This window comes from Bidens hawaiensis, unplaced genomic scaffold (assembly GCF_021521415.1).
Source record: "Bidens hawaiensis isolate Kalapana, Puna unplaced genomic scaffold, B.hawaiensis_p1.1 tig00017157_1, whole genome shotgun sequence".
In the NCBI taxonomy this organism is placed as follows: Eukaryota; Viridiplantae; Streptophyta; class Magnoliopsida; order Asterales; family Asteraceae; genus Bidens; species Bidens hawaiensis.
In genome coordinates, this window is record NW_027492594.1 from 100,858 (window position 1) to 114,197 (window position 13,340).

At 33.4% G+C, this 13,340-nt stretch overlaps 2 protein-coding genes across 2 annotated transcripts; one reads left to right on the forward strand and one right to left on the reverse strand.

Moving 5' to 3' along the window:
• Window positions 1-905: 905 nt before the first annotated feature.
• Window positions 906-5,184, reverse strand: LOC143553165 (phosphoglycolate phosphatase 1A, chloroplastic-like). The gene is made up of 11 exons (XM_077043205.1): window positions 4,887-5,184; window positions 4,118-4,185; window positions 3,916-4,008; window positions 3,771-3,842; window positions 3,040-3,111; window positions 2,865-2,924; window positions 2,376-2,428; window positions 2,200-2,297; window positions 1,468-1,567; window positions 1,233-1,336; window positions 906-1,021 (listed from the first exon to the last, which is right to left on the reverse strand). The coding sequence occupies exons 1-11, from the start codon at window positions 5,167-5,169 to the stop codon at window positions 915-917; spliced, it is 1,110 nt and encodes a 369-aa protein (XP_076899320.1). The 5' UTR covers window positions 5,170-5,184; the 3' UTR covers window positions 906-914.
• Window positions 5,185-9,231: 4,047 nt separating this feature from the next.
• On the forward strand, window positions 9,232-12,890 carry LOC143553167 (uncharacterized). The gene is made up of 3 exons (XM_077043206.1): window positions 9,232-9,717; window positions 11,478-11,803; window positions 12,679-12,890. Exons 1-2 carry the CDS (start codon window positions 9,242-9,244, stop codon window positions 11,743-11,745), a joined length of 744 nt encoding a protein of 247 aa, XP_076899321.1. The 5' UTR covers window positions 9,232-9,241; the 3' UTR covers window positions 11,746-11,803; window positions 12,679-12,890.
• The last annotated feature ends 450 nt before the right edge of the window (window positions 12,891-13,340 follow it).

Below are 13,340 nucleotides of genomic sequence, written 5' to 3' on the forward strand. Positions count from 1 at the left end.
ATTAATTATTTTACAATAATTATTTTCTTACTAATTATTCTATTTAAACTAACATTAAAAATACATTATTATATAAATAAATGAAAAATGCATACACTAATGGATTGGTGGTCCATTGACAAAGACAAAACATTTAATCACATTGAGTTGGAACTTGGGAGGGTTTGGGAGTTCTTGGTTTAAGTCTCATAGACGACAAAAATAAAAAAATATATAAAAATTCGCCGTCTAAAATAAAGTTACAATAAAATAATAAATACTATCGGTTAGATAATACTTATGGCCGTACTCCACATTGTTAACATAAAACGAGTAATGGTGACGAGTCACAGGACCATATTTCTTTATTATATGTGTATTTAAAATTAATGTGTAAACGGCAATGTGAGAAGGTTGCTTGATATAAATTTATGACTTATGAGAAGCTAAAAATCTTGTTAGACAAATGAACCCATACATGATACGCGAATTCAGGAGTTGACAAGAACAACACTTGTTTGATCAAAATCTTATGTTTTCATATTAATACTAAAAATTATAAACCAAAAATACCAATGTGTTTTAAGGAATTCTGTTTAAACTATAATCCACGATGTATATAATAAACTTTTGAATTTTGGTATAAAAATAAACAAGTCAACCTACAAACCCGTCAGAGTTGACTCGAACCTAACTCAATTACCTAAACACGTTTACAAGTTTTAACCAGAACCAAACAAAACCCATTTATACTTAACTCAAACCTACGAGTTTCGTATCACACCCCTATTAGTTTTCCACCTCGGTGCGTGGGGATGAATCTACAAAAGTTCAATATTTCATTCTTGTAGAATATTTCATGTGAAAAAAAACATGAACTTATAAGTATACTTATAAACAATACGGATAAGGTTCATGAAAAATGGACAAGCTTATTACACATTTGCGGCTTTAAGAGAGAGAAAATCTGAGATCTTGTTCGTGTAAAAATCTGGTTGTATGGAATTGTTCGGGTTTTGAAGCATCGAAAGGCTTGTTACACCTATAAATAACCATCAAAAAACGATTAAAACATATTGTTAGTGGTATTACTTTAACATATTTCGGTATGCACATGTCGGTTAATGTTATGTTCCATATTTAATTAGTACACCTGCCCAACCCGACCCGCCTCTTTTTTCATCTTTAAAACATGAATATCATATAGAACTGACAAAAACTTTACTATAATAATAGGTATATACAGTTATTACCTGAAAGAACAAGAAGAGTTTTGCATCCACCATTTTGCCCGAAAAGAATATCGGTGTCTAGTCTGTCACCAACCATGCATATCTGTGATTTGGTGATTCCAAATCTGTCGTTGAATTCAAAGCGTTAAGTCATGGTTAGAAATGTGATTATGAAAAGGTTAACTAGTCAATTCACTTTTTATAGAACATTTTGGTGAACTTGGAAGTCCAGAAAGGATAAAAATTTGCATCTTACTTGTTTGACAAGTAATCCATCATGAATGTTGAAGGTTTCCCAACAACGGTTGGTTCACGTTGAGTAGATCCCACAAGAGCACCAACCATTGAACCACCACCTGAAACATTTATTTCACATTAGCTTTCTATGTATGATTTGCGATAAATGTTCAAACATGTGTAATTCACCCAAATTAGAGGTGGAACAATGGATAGTTGGGCAACGGGTCCAACAGGTACGTTGAGCTGGTTTGACCAGAAACATTTTATCTAAAGTTATATACGTATATTTTATGTGAGCAGATATATAGTTAGTGTCAAAATGACTATAATTTCAATAGTAACCAAATTTTTCGAAAAATGATTTAGTAATGTTTATAAATTAAAAATACACAAGCGACTGTCAACCCGTTTGATTCATTTCCTTCTATAATCCATTCAATTTGTTTTATACATTTGATCGTGTAAAGTCAAAACAAAGCCCAAATCAATTCATTGAAGTACTTGGATTGAAATTGCCACCTAAATCCACGTATAACATTTTAGATAGCTATGTGAAGAGAAGATTATGTGAAAAATTAATAACAAATTTTATTAAATTATTCGGTTAATATGTATTATAGGTGGTTATCTTGATTAAGGATTTAAGTTTTTAAGGATCCTGTTCCCTTTTAGACGAACAAATTATGAAACATAGTATAACAACTCATTTATTTTAATTTTATTTAAATAAAATTGCAGGTGGTTAAACCTGCCCATTCTTGTGCATCTGTAAGATGAGTAACAGCATCCCGGTTTGTAGCAAGGAAAAGACAGCCTGGATTTTCACGAACACATAGTGTCCCGTACCTGCCAAAGAAAGCACATGTTAGATCACAAATTGGGAATATATAATGATGCTTAGCCAGCTTATTTCAAATAACTTACTGAACTTTGTAGTAGTTAAAGTAACGATCGAATCCAACCACAACCGCGCCAACCTAAATGCCAAGAAACAACCAATTTCATTAATCTTATAGATGAAAATGAACAAATTTCTAACTTTTATCTTTTGGGGTGAAACAGTATATCTAAACAAATCCAAATGGAATAAAAACTATAAAATTCTTAATAACTTGTAGGTTGGGCCCACCAACATAGCCCCTTTCTAAAATGTTCTTTCGAACTGTTATTGGACGCATTTTCTCATCTGAGAAACCACTTAACCAAACTCAATGAAGTAAGATCACCTCAATCTAATCTAACCAGCCACTAAACATAGTGCCACATTAATACAAATTAAATAACGCTTATAATCCCATTTAATTTAGAAGGTATTAGTTTGTGACCTTATATGAGCAAGTATCCGGTTTAATTTACATGCTAAATCACACATCATAGGTTATTTAACAATAAATGTAGATATGATAGTCTCACATTTTCATCATGTTCCATATAAAATCCAGGCTTGAGCTCTATCTTTTTTCCACCATCTTCCTGCAAAAGCAAAATATAACCTCACTTGATACATCAATAAATAATTATACTGATAAAAGAACAATAGTAAAACACTGAAAGTTACTACTGCAGTAAATTGTCACTAAACACATACCGGACCCCCAAGGTATGAATAGCCTGCTAGCTCAAGCTCTATCAATATGCCTTCTTCACCAATCACATAAATCTGTACATTTTGGATTAATATATATCAGATAATAGGTTTAAAAAATTGCTGCAACATAAGTTAACTACCAACAAAATTTGAAACTGCTAAAACATATTATTTACCATCCTTGTTGATTTAACATTGAACAAACTCTGAAATCATTTTTAAGATTTTGAGAACCGTTTGATTTCGGTTTGGTTTCGGTTTCACCATTTGGGCCTAAAATCCTTTTGTTAATTAAAGATTAGTTTATCATTATACATTTGGGCTAAAATATTTTGGTTATACTATTTATTAAATTCTTATAATTTACTTAACACTTGAAATTAAAAATGAAAGCCCATAAATTCGGATCGGTTTTTCCATTTATTTATGTGCAAAACCGAAACCGAATCAAAAATTCAATTTTTACGTAAACATAAAACCAAATCAACGGTTTATGTTTGAGTTTGGTTATTTCTGTTTGGTTTTCGGTTAAGGATCGGTTTTTTCGGTTTTATGCATACCCCTAATTAGCAGCTCCCACATTAAAGACTTTTTCTTCCAATACTAAACAAAAAAATCAGAAACACATCCTATGGACTCCGCTATGTGTATAACCGTATTTACAAAATAAGTGGCAAATAATGGTTCAATTTTGGACATCAAATAGAAGGTCTACAGCAATGATCCCATACCTTCTTGTCTTTAGGAAAATTGATTGATTGCAGATATGCAGCTGCAGCAAAAGAAGATGCAAAAATTTCTTCCTGAAACCTTCACCTAAAGTTAGAAAATTTCCAACATGGAATGCATAAATCAACAGAAAGTGTTACGCCCCACCTCATTGACATTGAGACCAAGTGTCTCAAACTTTTTGCCATACTGTTTCCTAGACTTCGTTGAGTTATTTGTCACAAAAACAAGTCTCTTACCCTAATAAGGGATAATAAACCATGAGTTAAAGCAAGAAAAGAATGACAGAATAAATCACCAACTGTTAAATATGTAGCGATATACTAAAATATACATAAACTATACAAACCTTCGCTCGGAGCAACTCCAAGGTTTCTGGAACCCCCTCAATTAACGAATCCCCCTTCCAAATGACTCCTGTAAAAAGTATTAAAGAACTTAAGTTTCCATATTCAATAGGATACGAGTTAAAAGTGGGGTCCGTAGTCTCAACACATGTTAGTAATATCATTATACATGATTATTCGTAGTTTTTAGGCTTTACTAATACTAATGCACAGGTTATTATTAGACATGAGGCCTTTCATGTATAAAAATGAATGTGATGCATAAATCAATGGAAGCTAGCAGTAATTTTCATCACAGTTCTTCAACATTATTTAGAAACAACCAAAGCGGCGTGAATCTAAACACTAGTATCTATGTCAAAAAACACTGCTAAGTGATTCAGTTTTATAAACTTCTAGCGTATTAAAATGAATGTGAAACATAAATTAAAAGAAAGCTAGCAGTAATTTTTATCACAATATTCAAAAATATCTTGAAAGCCAGAACCAAATCGACACGATGCCTTATAATTCTAGTGTATCAGCTCACTGATGCAATCTTATAAACCTCTAGTATATGTAAATGAATGTAAAACATAAATTAAAAGGAAACTAGCAGTAATTCATATATATATTTTTTCTGAATAACTGGTCCACGGTTAATTTTTATATTTCTCATTTGACTCAAAACGATTACAATATATAGAAACAGTCATTAGTCACAGCAGATACTTATTGAATTAGGTCAAAATAACGTGAAATCATGTCAGTTACAATAACTGAAACCGTTACCATCGCAATCAAAGATGAAAGTCTCGACGGAGTCAATTAGAGCATCGGCATCCACCAACGGCTGTGCAGCAACGGACGCTGTGGCGGACGTAACAAGCAGATCCTTCTTCTTATCCATTATTCTATTGAATGAATGCTTAATCCATCCGACTGTAGTTGTAGTTGTTGTTTTAATCGATGAGCAACCGAATGACGATGATGATGATGATGAGAGTGAAGAAATGCGGTTGAAATTGGCTAAAGGTGCGGCAGCAGAGACGACGGTTGCTCTGCTAACAAGCATTGTATTATTGTATTGTATTGTATTTACGTGGATCAATAGCTGCGGTTGAATTAAAGGATTTGTAGTGGTGTGAGGTGGCGGAATGAGTGGACGGCAGCTCGGGGTTTTTATCCAGTCATCTTACTTTTCAGACCAATCGTTCCAACTCGGCTACTTGTGGTACACACCTCCTTTCTCCATTACTCGTTGTTTTAAAAACCCGGTTTGTACCAGTTTATCTTACAATTTTAACGATCTATTTTCCATTTAATCGAATCGTTCTGAATATTTCCATCGACCAACTGTTGGAATATTCTTTTTATTACATATTAACTTTTGGATTATTTTTTATTATTGAATCACAGCAACTTTTGGATTGTTTTTTATTATAAAATAATGTACTTTTGGATTATTATTTAAGTTGAACTTGTATTTTTATGGAATTATATGGTTAACTAGTTAAACCGATTGAATACTTGAACCGTCTTTTCTAGGTCTAACCCGAGTACATGAGCAAAGGATATGCGGTATCGTAGTACCAAGGTGTGTTGAAATGTGTTTTCTATGACTAATGATTTAATGGTTTGAGTCATGTGAATTACACCACGTTTTAAAAGTATGTTTACTTGTTTAGTGAGTGTGTGAAATCGTTTAAAAAAAAGTTGACATGAAATTTGTGCTTGGGCTATAAGGACTTAGCAAACAATATTCACTTTCGGCCTAGTCCTATGGGCACCAGCCCATCAATCAAGCCCATTAAGGTTTCGCGTCTCTTATGAAAAAAGAGCATGCCCCCACGTTCGAAAATGTTTGGTTGGAAGTAATGGAATGAAAGGGGAATGAAATTAACAAGGGAATGAAAATAGATCATTACCATTCTTTTGTCTTATTTAGTTAACCTATGAGAATGAAATAAATTATTAGTTAACTAGTTTTAGAACCCGTGTAGTACACAGGATTTGTCAAATGTTAAAATAAATAAGATTGAGTTATTTGAAATAAGAGAACAAACAATAAGTTAACGTTTGGTATGCAGAAATTTGGAATATTTTAGAGGTAATGAAATTGATAATGTAACACTCATAGGTGATTCAATTTCCTTAACTTACCAAACACTCTTTTTTTCGTTCATTTGTAACGATCCATTTCATTATGTCTCCCAATTCTGCATACCAAACGTTAACTTATTGTTTGTTCTCTTATTTAAAATAACTCAATCTTATTTATTTTAACATTTGACAAATCCGATTGATGTAAAACTTAGCTCGAAAAAATGCTCCAAACGGATTAATTATTGCTTCAAGTTGGGTGTTTGGAAGTGGTGTTTAAACTTCCAGTTAACAAAAATTAAGTTGTCCATAGCATCATTTTGAGCTCTTCAACCACCATCACCGACCACCTCCAACATCGCCACCCACCAATGCCAACCACCATTAGATAAATGAATTCACCAAACGCCACCCACCATTGCTAACCACTTGGTATCCAAACAATAAATTGGAATAATAATAATCCATTTTATACATTTGTTCATTTATTCACCCTTCTATTTCATTCTCTCGTCTATTTCATCACCCAACCAAACATATCTACAAAAATTATTTTATTAGCTAGAATAAATAAGAGTGGAGAATACAAAATTTACAAATTTACAAAAAAAATTGTTTAATAAAATTTAACATTCATGTCATCGAATAGACTTTAAAATTAGAACTTTAAAATACAAAATAATCGGATTATTCATCTGTAATTATTAATGTATTATAAGTATGGAAATAATACTAACGTAATATAAGTACCAATAATTTTAATAATTTGATATTATATATATAAATAAATTATCATTAAGGAAACAAATAAATCCAAACTTATATTTTATTAGCTAGAATAAATAAGAGTGGAGAATAAGATTTTAGGCGGGAAAATTTGGCCAAAATTCAATATGGACATGACACGTGTCTCTTATTATTTTCTTTTATTAGAATAGGTAGATGTTGTTTGGTATCCAAAAAAATTGTATGAATGAAATACGAATAATAAAAACACTCTTATTTAAAGGTAAGTTTTTTACCCAACAAAAAAAAATAAAAATAAAAAACCTTGCAATAGCGACGGTGGCAATAGCTCCAACGACGATGATGGTAGTGGCAGTCAGGCGGCAAGGGTGGTGTTTGTGGTGGTAGTGGTGGGAGGGGTGGTGGTGGTCAAGCGATGGTAGAATTGGTAGTGATGGCGATGGTAGGGTGGCGGCGACAGTGGTGGAGGTCAGGTGGTGGTGGTCAGGCAACGACAGTGGTGGAACATCGACGTTGACATATCATACGTCGCTTTTGTTTCTCGATTCAGTGTATGGATATGCATATTTGTACATTTGAGCGTATGACCTTCAAATGACGTATTATACCCCTATACTACATAGTTTGTATAACCTCATGTTTCAATTTAGTTTTGACCTTGTTTCCCTCACACAACGACCATTTAAAAAACTTTACAATGTATCTTCTAACAAGTGCTTTACAAAAACTTATAATCAAAACAAAGCTTATCCATAAAAACTGAACTATTTGACCACTTAATCAACCCCAACTTAAACAAACAATAATCAAGTCATCGACACATCTATTTTATTTAGGTTTGATAAGAAGTCACAATAGTACGGATATTCCCTTCTCAACTCTTAACAACCATTTGGCTTTTGAGATTGGCTGGTTTATTTAGATTTAAATAGAAACTAGTAAGTTGCCCGCGCGATGCAGCGGTGTATGCGCAAACGCAACCGGTGTTAGTATGTTTGTAACCTCGCAACGGTATGTGCGTAACCTGAAGGTGATATGCATTTTACGTGGCTTCAGACGTGTAACCAGTGCCAGTAAGCGTGCCACATAATGCCTATACGCGAGCAACCTGGTATGTATAAACAATGTCATCCAGGTAACTGATGCTTAAACGCGCGTAACTGGTGGCGAAAAGCAAGAAGCAAAGATTAAATGTACAATTCAAAACTCAGTCTGTTTTGACGGACCTGTTCCAACCCGAAAACGTTTTGACATGAACCCTTTCGATCTAAACTCATCTCGACATGAACTAAATTAACCCTTTTTTCTATTAACCTGTTCCAACCCTAACATGTTCCAACACCATTAGCCGAACCTGCTCGACCCGTTGTCGGTAATAACTGACCACGTAACATGTTAGTTTTTTAAAAATTAATAAACTGTAGCAATACTATACTCAAATTAAAGAGAACAGAATGCTCGTTTTCATGGTGTAATTTTTTACAAATTATATTAACGTGTGAAAAAGTTACGGCCGTTAAAAAGACGTGGGGTAGATGGTTTATAATTAGGGGGAAATGTGTAACTATTTAATATATTAACAAAACTTGATTGAAGTTGAAGGACCATTATTGTATATTATTTTGGAATAAGCAAAGACTATTTTACCCCTACATTCTTAAATTTTATGCATTGTTACTTGTATTTCATGCGACAAGAGTGGTACCTCTTAAAATTTAAGAGGTCCCTCACTTTTATATTATATATAGTATAGATATAGATATAGATTAAGCAAGTTATAGAGCATGATATCATCAACATATCCCTCATCACTTGTTAAATGCTCATAGCAGTCCTTCTATATACGTATCTCTATTTAATCAAATATTTTATGAGGACAAGATGCGCGCCAAGCCAACCATGCATCATTCCATAATTTGCGCCTTCATCAAAGATTGACCATTCTACGTACTTGTGTTCACGTACATGTATTTAAAAGTTTTACATAAAACAACTCACACTTTCACGGTTTCTCTTACATAGGTGAATATGTGTTGCTTTACACACGAAAAAAATTAACTAAACACTGTACACATGGAAAACAAGATATTTTTATATGAAAGTATTTGAAATTAATATGATTACCAATTATAAAACTTTTGCCCAAATACCTTTAGCCGTTTTCTTCCCCAAAGTTGAATCCTTTTAACCCCAAAAGGCAAAATCTGAAACCCACACCAAAATCAAAATTCAAATCTCTTCAAAACCCTCATATAATCAAAACCCATGAACCCCAACTAATCAACCCAATCCAATTGATGTCCGATTCGACCGCCAATCGCACAACCACCGCCGCCGTACAACCGTCATCCGCCATGGCAAACGAACTACTCAACGAAGACACAATCCTCTCAAACTCCGAACTATTATCCCGTGAAGAAGTGCTCAAACGCCGATCTCGAAGACTGAAGCAGTTAACTAGGGTTTACAAAGACCATTACTGGAACATGATGGAGGAATTGAAGGTACAGTACAGGAAGTATTACTGGAAGTACGGTAAGAGTCCGTACCAGGAGAATGAACCCGATGGAGCTAATGTTAATGTTAAGAATGGTGATGGTGATGTGGATGGTGTTGATGAGGAGCTACGGTTGGAGTTGAGTAATGGGTGGAGTCGGTGCGTGGTTCACGGGTGTAAGTTTAAGGCGATGGCGTTAACGAAGTTTTGTTATGGGCATATTTTGTCCGACCCGAAGCAGAAACTGTATGTGAAGTGTGATTATGTGATCAAGAGGTATGGTTATGAATCTTTATGTTTTAATTTTGCTTAGTTGGTTTTTGTTGTGTTGATAGAGTTAGGGTTTGTTTTAGATGTTTTTAGTATTGATGATTGTTTTGATTGATATTAAATGCGTTGCGGATGTGTGATCTAATGGTATAAACTATAAAGTTTTGTAATTTTGTTTATTCGGGTTGATTTTTGTGATGTTGATTCGTGTTTCTGATAAAGTTAGGGTTTGTTTGGGATTCTTTTAGTAGTGATGATTATGTTGATGTCAAATGAGTTGCAATTGCGTGATCAAAAGGTGTAAATCTTCATTTTTTTTATTAAGTTAGATTCATGTTTTTGTTAGAAATATGTGGGAATATATTGGTGTTAGGTGATTGTTTTGATACTAAATGAGTTGCAGTTAGGTGATCAAAAGGTGAAAATTTCTGTATTTTCATTTGGTTAGATTGATTTATGTGGTGATTTAAATAGCGTTAGGGTTTATTTGCTATATGAAATGAGTGAATGTTTCATGTATGGGATGCTTTTAGTATTGGGTGATTATTTCGATATCAAATGAGATGCGATTACGTGATCAAAAGGTATGAATCTATGTGTTTCTGTTTCATTAGATTGAATTTTGTGATGTTATCTCATGTTTTTAGTAGCATCAGGGTCCATTTTCTATATCGAGTGAGCGAATGTATGGGATGCTTTTAGTCTTAGGTGTTTATTTTGGGTATCAAATGAGTTGCAGTTATGTGATCTAAAGGTATAAATCCATGTGTTTTCATTTCATTAGATTGAATTTTGTGTTGTTTAGTCATGTTTTTAATAGAATTTGGGTTTATTTGCTGTATGAGATGAGCTGGGATGTATTTAGCATAGATAATGAATTTGGTACATTGTGTGAATCTTCGTAAGTATGAGCTTGTTAGGGGCCATATATGGTCAACCAAAAAGCCTGGTGCACTTCTATTTGTAGGGCATTCTTTACATTGAGTTCTATAAGTTAAAGGTAACTTCAGGTTGCTTATTAAAGCTTTGCTTAATATGGTAAATAAGCCGTATGAAGGTGTTTTGAGATTTCTTTGTGTCCGGTTTTTTTTTTTGGCGGGTGGAGGTTGGGTGGGGAGGGGGGTTTGCTTATAAAAATTGCTTATTGAAATAAGCAACTTCGAACTGCTAATTCGAAGCTTATTGATGTTTCAAACTACTAATTTGAAGTTTATTTGAAGCAATCCCAGTTATCAAACACCCTCTTATTCAAAAAAAAAAAGTAGCTTTATGCAGTCAAAAGTTTATTTATTGGAAGGTCTAATTAGTTATGGTTCTTTAATCAAGTAAGTTTACTAAATGAGATATTTCCAGGAGTTATTGTATATGCAATAACCATTAATGCGGGTCTTAAAGCATGTTACTTGCCTGTGACTAAGAAATATTAAATGGTAATGGTCAAGAAGAATTTGGTGGGAAAAATGAAACAAGAATCCACGAGATTTATAAATATATTTGTTGGGAAACTGTGTTTTTACTTTGAACATATTGGACACACACTATTTGTGTATTCTGTAAGCACAAATATTGTTAATTGAATATATTATGTTATACTCTACCTGTTAGACATTTTTTGTTTTAGTGATTCATATTGTCATTTAAATATATGCATAAATATGCCCATAGGTGATTAACTTTTAAGTTATACCTATTGTTTATACATTTGGAAAATATAATAGTGTATTATAAAATGTTTTAATGCTTAAACATTTTTTTTTCTTCATCAGTTCACAGGCAGGACCTTTAATTTGTGGGAAACCGGTTCTTAAAAACACGGTTCCATGTCTCTGTGTGGGTCATTACCAAAAGGCGGAAAAACATGTATCAAGGGCTTTAAAGAAAGCAGGGTTAAATGTATCATCAACAAATAAGGTTGCTCCTAAATTTCATATCTTAATTGCGGAATCTATTCGCCAAATTCAAAGTAGTAGAAGAATTGCTGACAAAGAAATGAAAGAAAATCTTGAACTTAAAGAAGAGGAGATTAGCATCTAGTTTTATGGAGATTTGTATCGGATCTTTGCCTTGCTAGATCCAACTTTGTGCATTGAAGGTATTATCTCTCTCTCTCTCTCTCTCTCTCTCTCATACACATGTGCACACATGGTAAACAAAACGCATGAAATTACTCTCTTTTGTACCAGAAATGATACTATATTGATATAACATATGGCTGTTCACGAACCGAGCCCGCACAAGATTGGGCTCAAGCCATCTTGGCTCGGCTCTTTTATTTTAACGAGCTTAAAACTTGGGCTCGTAAAAAGCTCGAGCCATCTCATGGCTTGTGGAGTCAGCTCTTTATTATTATTAATTTTAATTTTAATTTTTACAAATATTGATATATAGATGTCAAAATACTAATTTTTTAACATACGCATAATGGAAAAGTTATATACAAGAGGCATTATAAATTATGCGTGTTATTTTTGTTTTTTAAAGATCAAGAGGCATATTATATGTATTATTATTTTTTCTCTTCGTATTTTTATATTATTATTATTATTATTATTATTTTGTAAATATTAAAACTTAGGGTTTAATTTTAGCGAGCCAATCGAGCAGGCCATGAGCCGAGTCAACCATGGCTCGGGCTTGGCTTGTTTAGATAAAAGATTTTTTCGAGCAAGCCAGGAGCCTCGAGCTTTTTGAATAGCCCTAATACAACGTTTGTAATCATATTCAACAAATAAGTGTTCAATTCAACCCAACCATTGTAGCGGACTGACGGGCCTAAGGGATACTTGGCCCGACTATTGGTTGTGGGCTGCCTGGTGACTTGAGCCCAATTCACGATGGGTCTGGGGTTGTTTAAAGTGAGTTTGTTAAGGGTTTCCAAATTTTAACTTTTTTGGATGATGAATACATATTAAGTATAGAAGTAATGGTTGTTGGAAATCTAAGCAAGTTCTTGTGCTTGTTAAGCAGGAAAGTATAGACATTCTTCTTATGGATAATGATATTGCTGCAATGGGATCTGTAGTTTCAAATAACGTTGGTTGATCATAAGAAGAATCTCTAATCGGTTTTAGTGCATCAAAGTAAGTTTGTTATTGATTTGATGTGAAGAGATATATTGGATGCAAATGAATTTATGGTATGTTACAAAATGAAAGTTCGGTTGTTTAATGTTGTAAGCTGTAACCATCTTGTTGGAGAGTCGTATGTTTTGTTTTTTTGCTGAGTACAATTGGTTATTGAAGTTATATATTTTTCTCAATAAAATCTTTAGATTTTATTAAGATTTTATATAAAATTTAGGCGAAATATGGTGATCGGTTGTTAACAGACTCACGGTTCTGCTGCTGGATTTGTTGGTTTTAATGTTCATAACTCGATAAGTCCATTGATTGGGTAACCTAGATATGCTAATATGCTAGATTTCCCCTTTTCAATTTAGGTTTTTAAACTTAGTTTTGAACTCAAATTTGGAATTAAAGTCAAGACAGTTAGTTAGAAAGCCGAGAACTGGACAGTTGGTACTTGATATATGGGTCGGTCTGGGTTATGCTGGTCGGTTTTAATAGGACCCCATTTTTTTTTTGTTTGGGCTGCATTTTGATGATCACTCCCACATAATGCAGCCAAGA

Bases quoted from the DNA above. Each gene is read 5' to 3' on its own strand.
- LOC143553165 (XM_077043205.1), bottom strand. From the start codon at position 5,169: ATGCTTGTTAGCAGAGCAACCGTCGTCTCTGCTGCCGCACCTTTAGCC. The intron at 2,925-3,039 runs GTATGTGTTTAG...TTGCTTTTGCAG, and splicing joins ATTCATACCTTGGGGGTCCG to GAAGATGGTGGAAAAAAGAT. The intron at 1,022-1,232 runs GTAATAACTGTA...GGTTATTTATAG, and splicing joins AACTCTTCTTGTTCTTTCAG to GTGTAACAAGCCTTTCGATG.
- LOC143553167 (XM_077043206.1), top strand. From the start codon at position 9,242: ATGTCCGATTCGACCGCCAATCGCACAACCACCGCCGCCGTACAACCG. The intron at 9,718-11,477 runs GTATGGTTATGA...TTTCTTCATCAG, and splicing joins TGTGATTATGTGATCAAGAG to TTCACAGGCAGGACCTTTAA.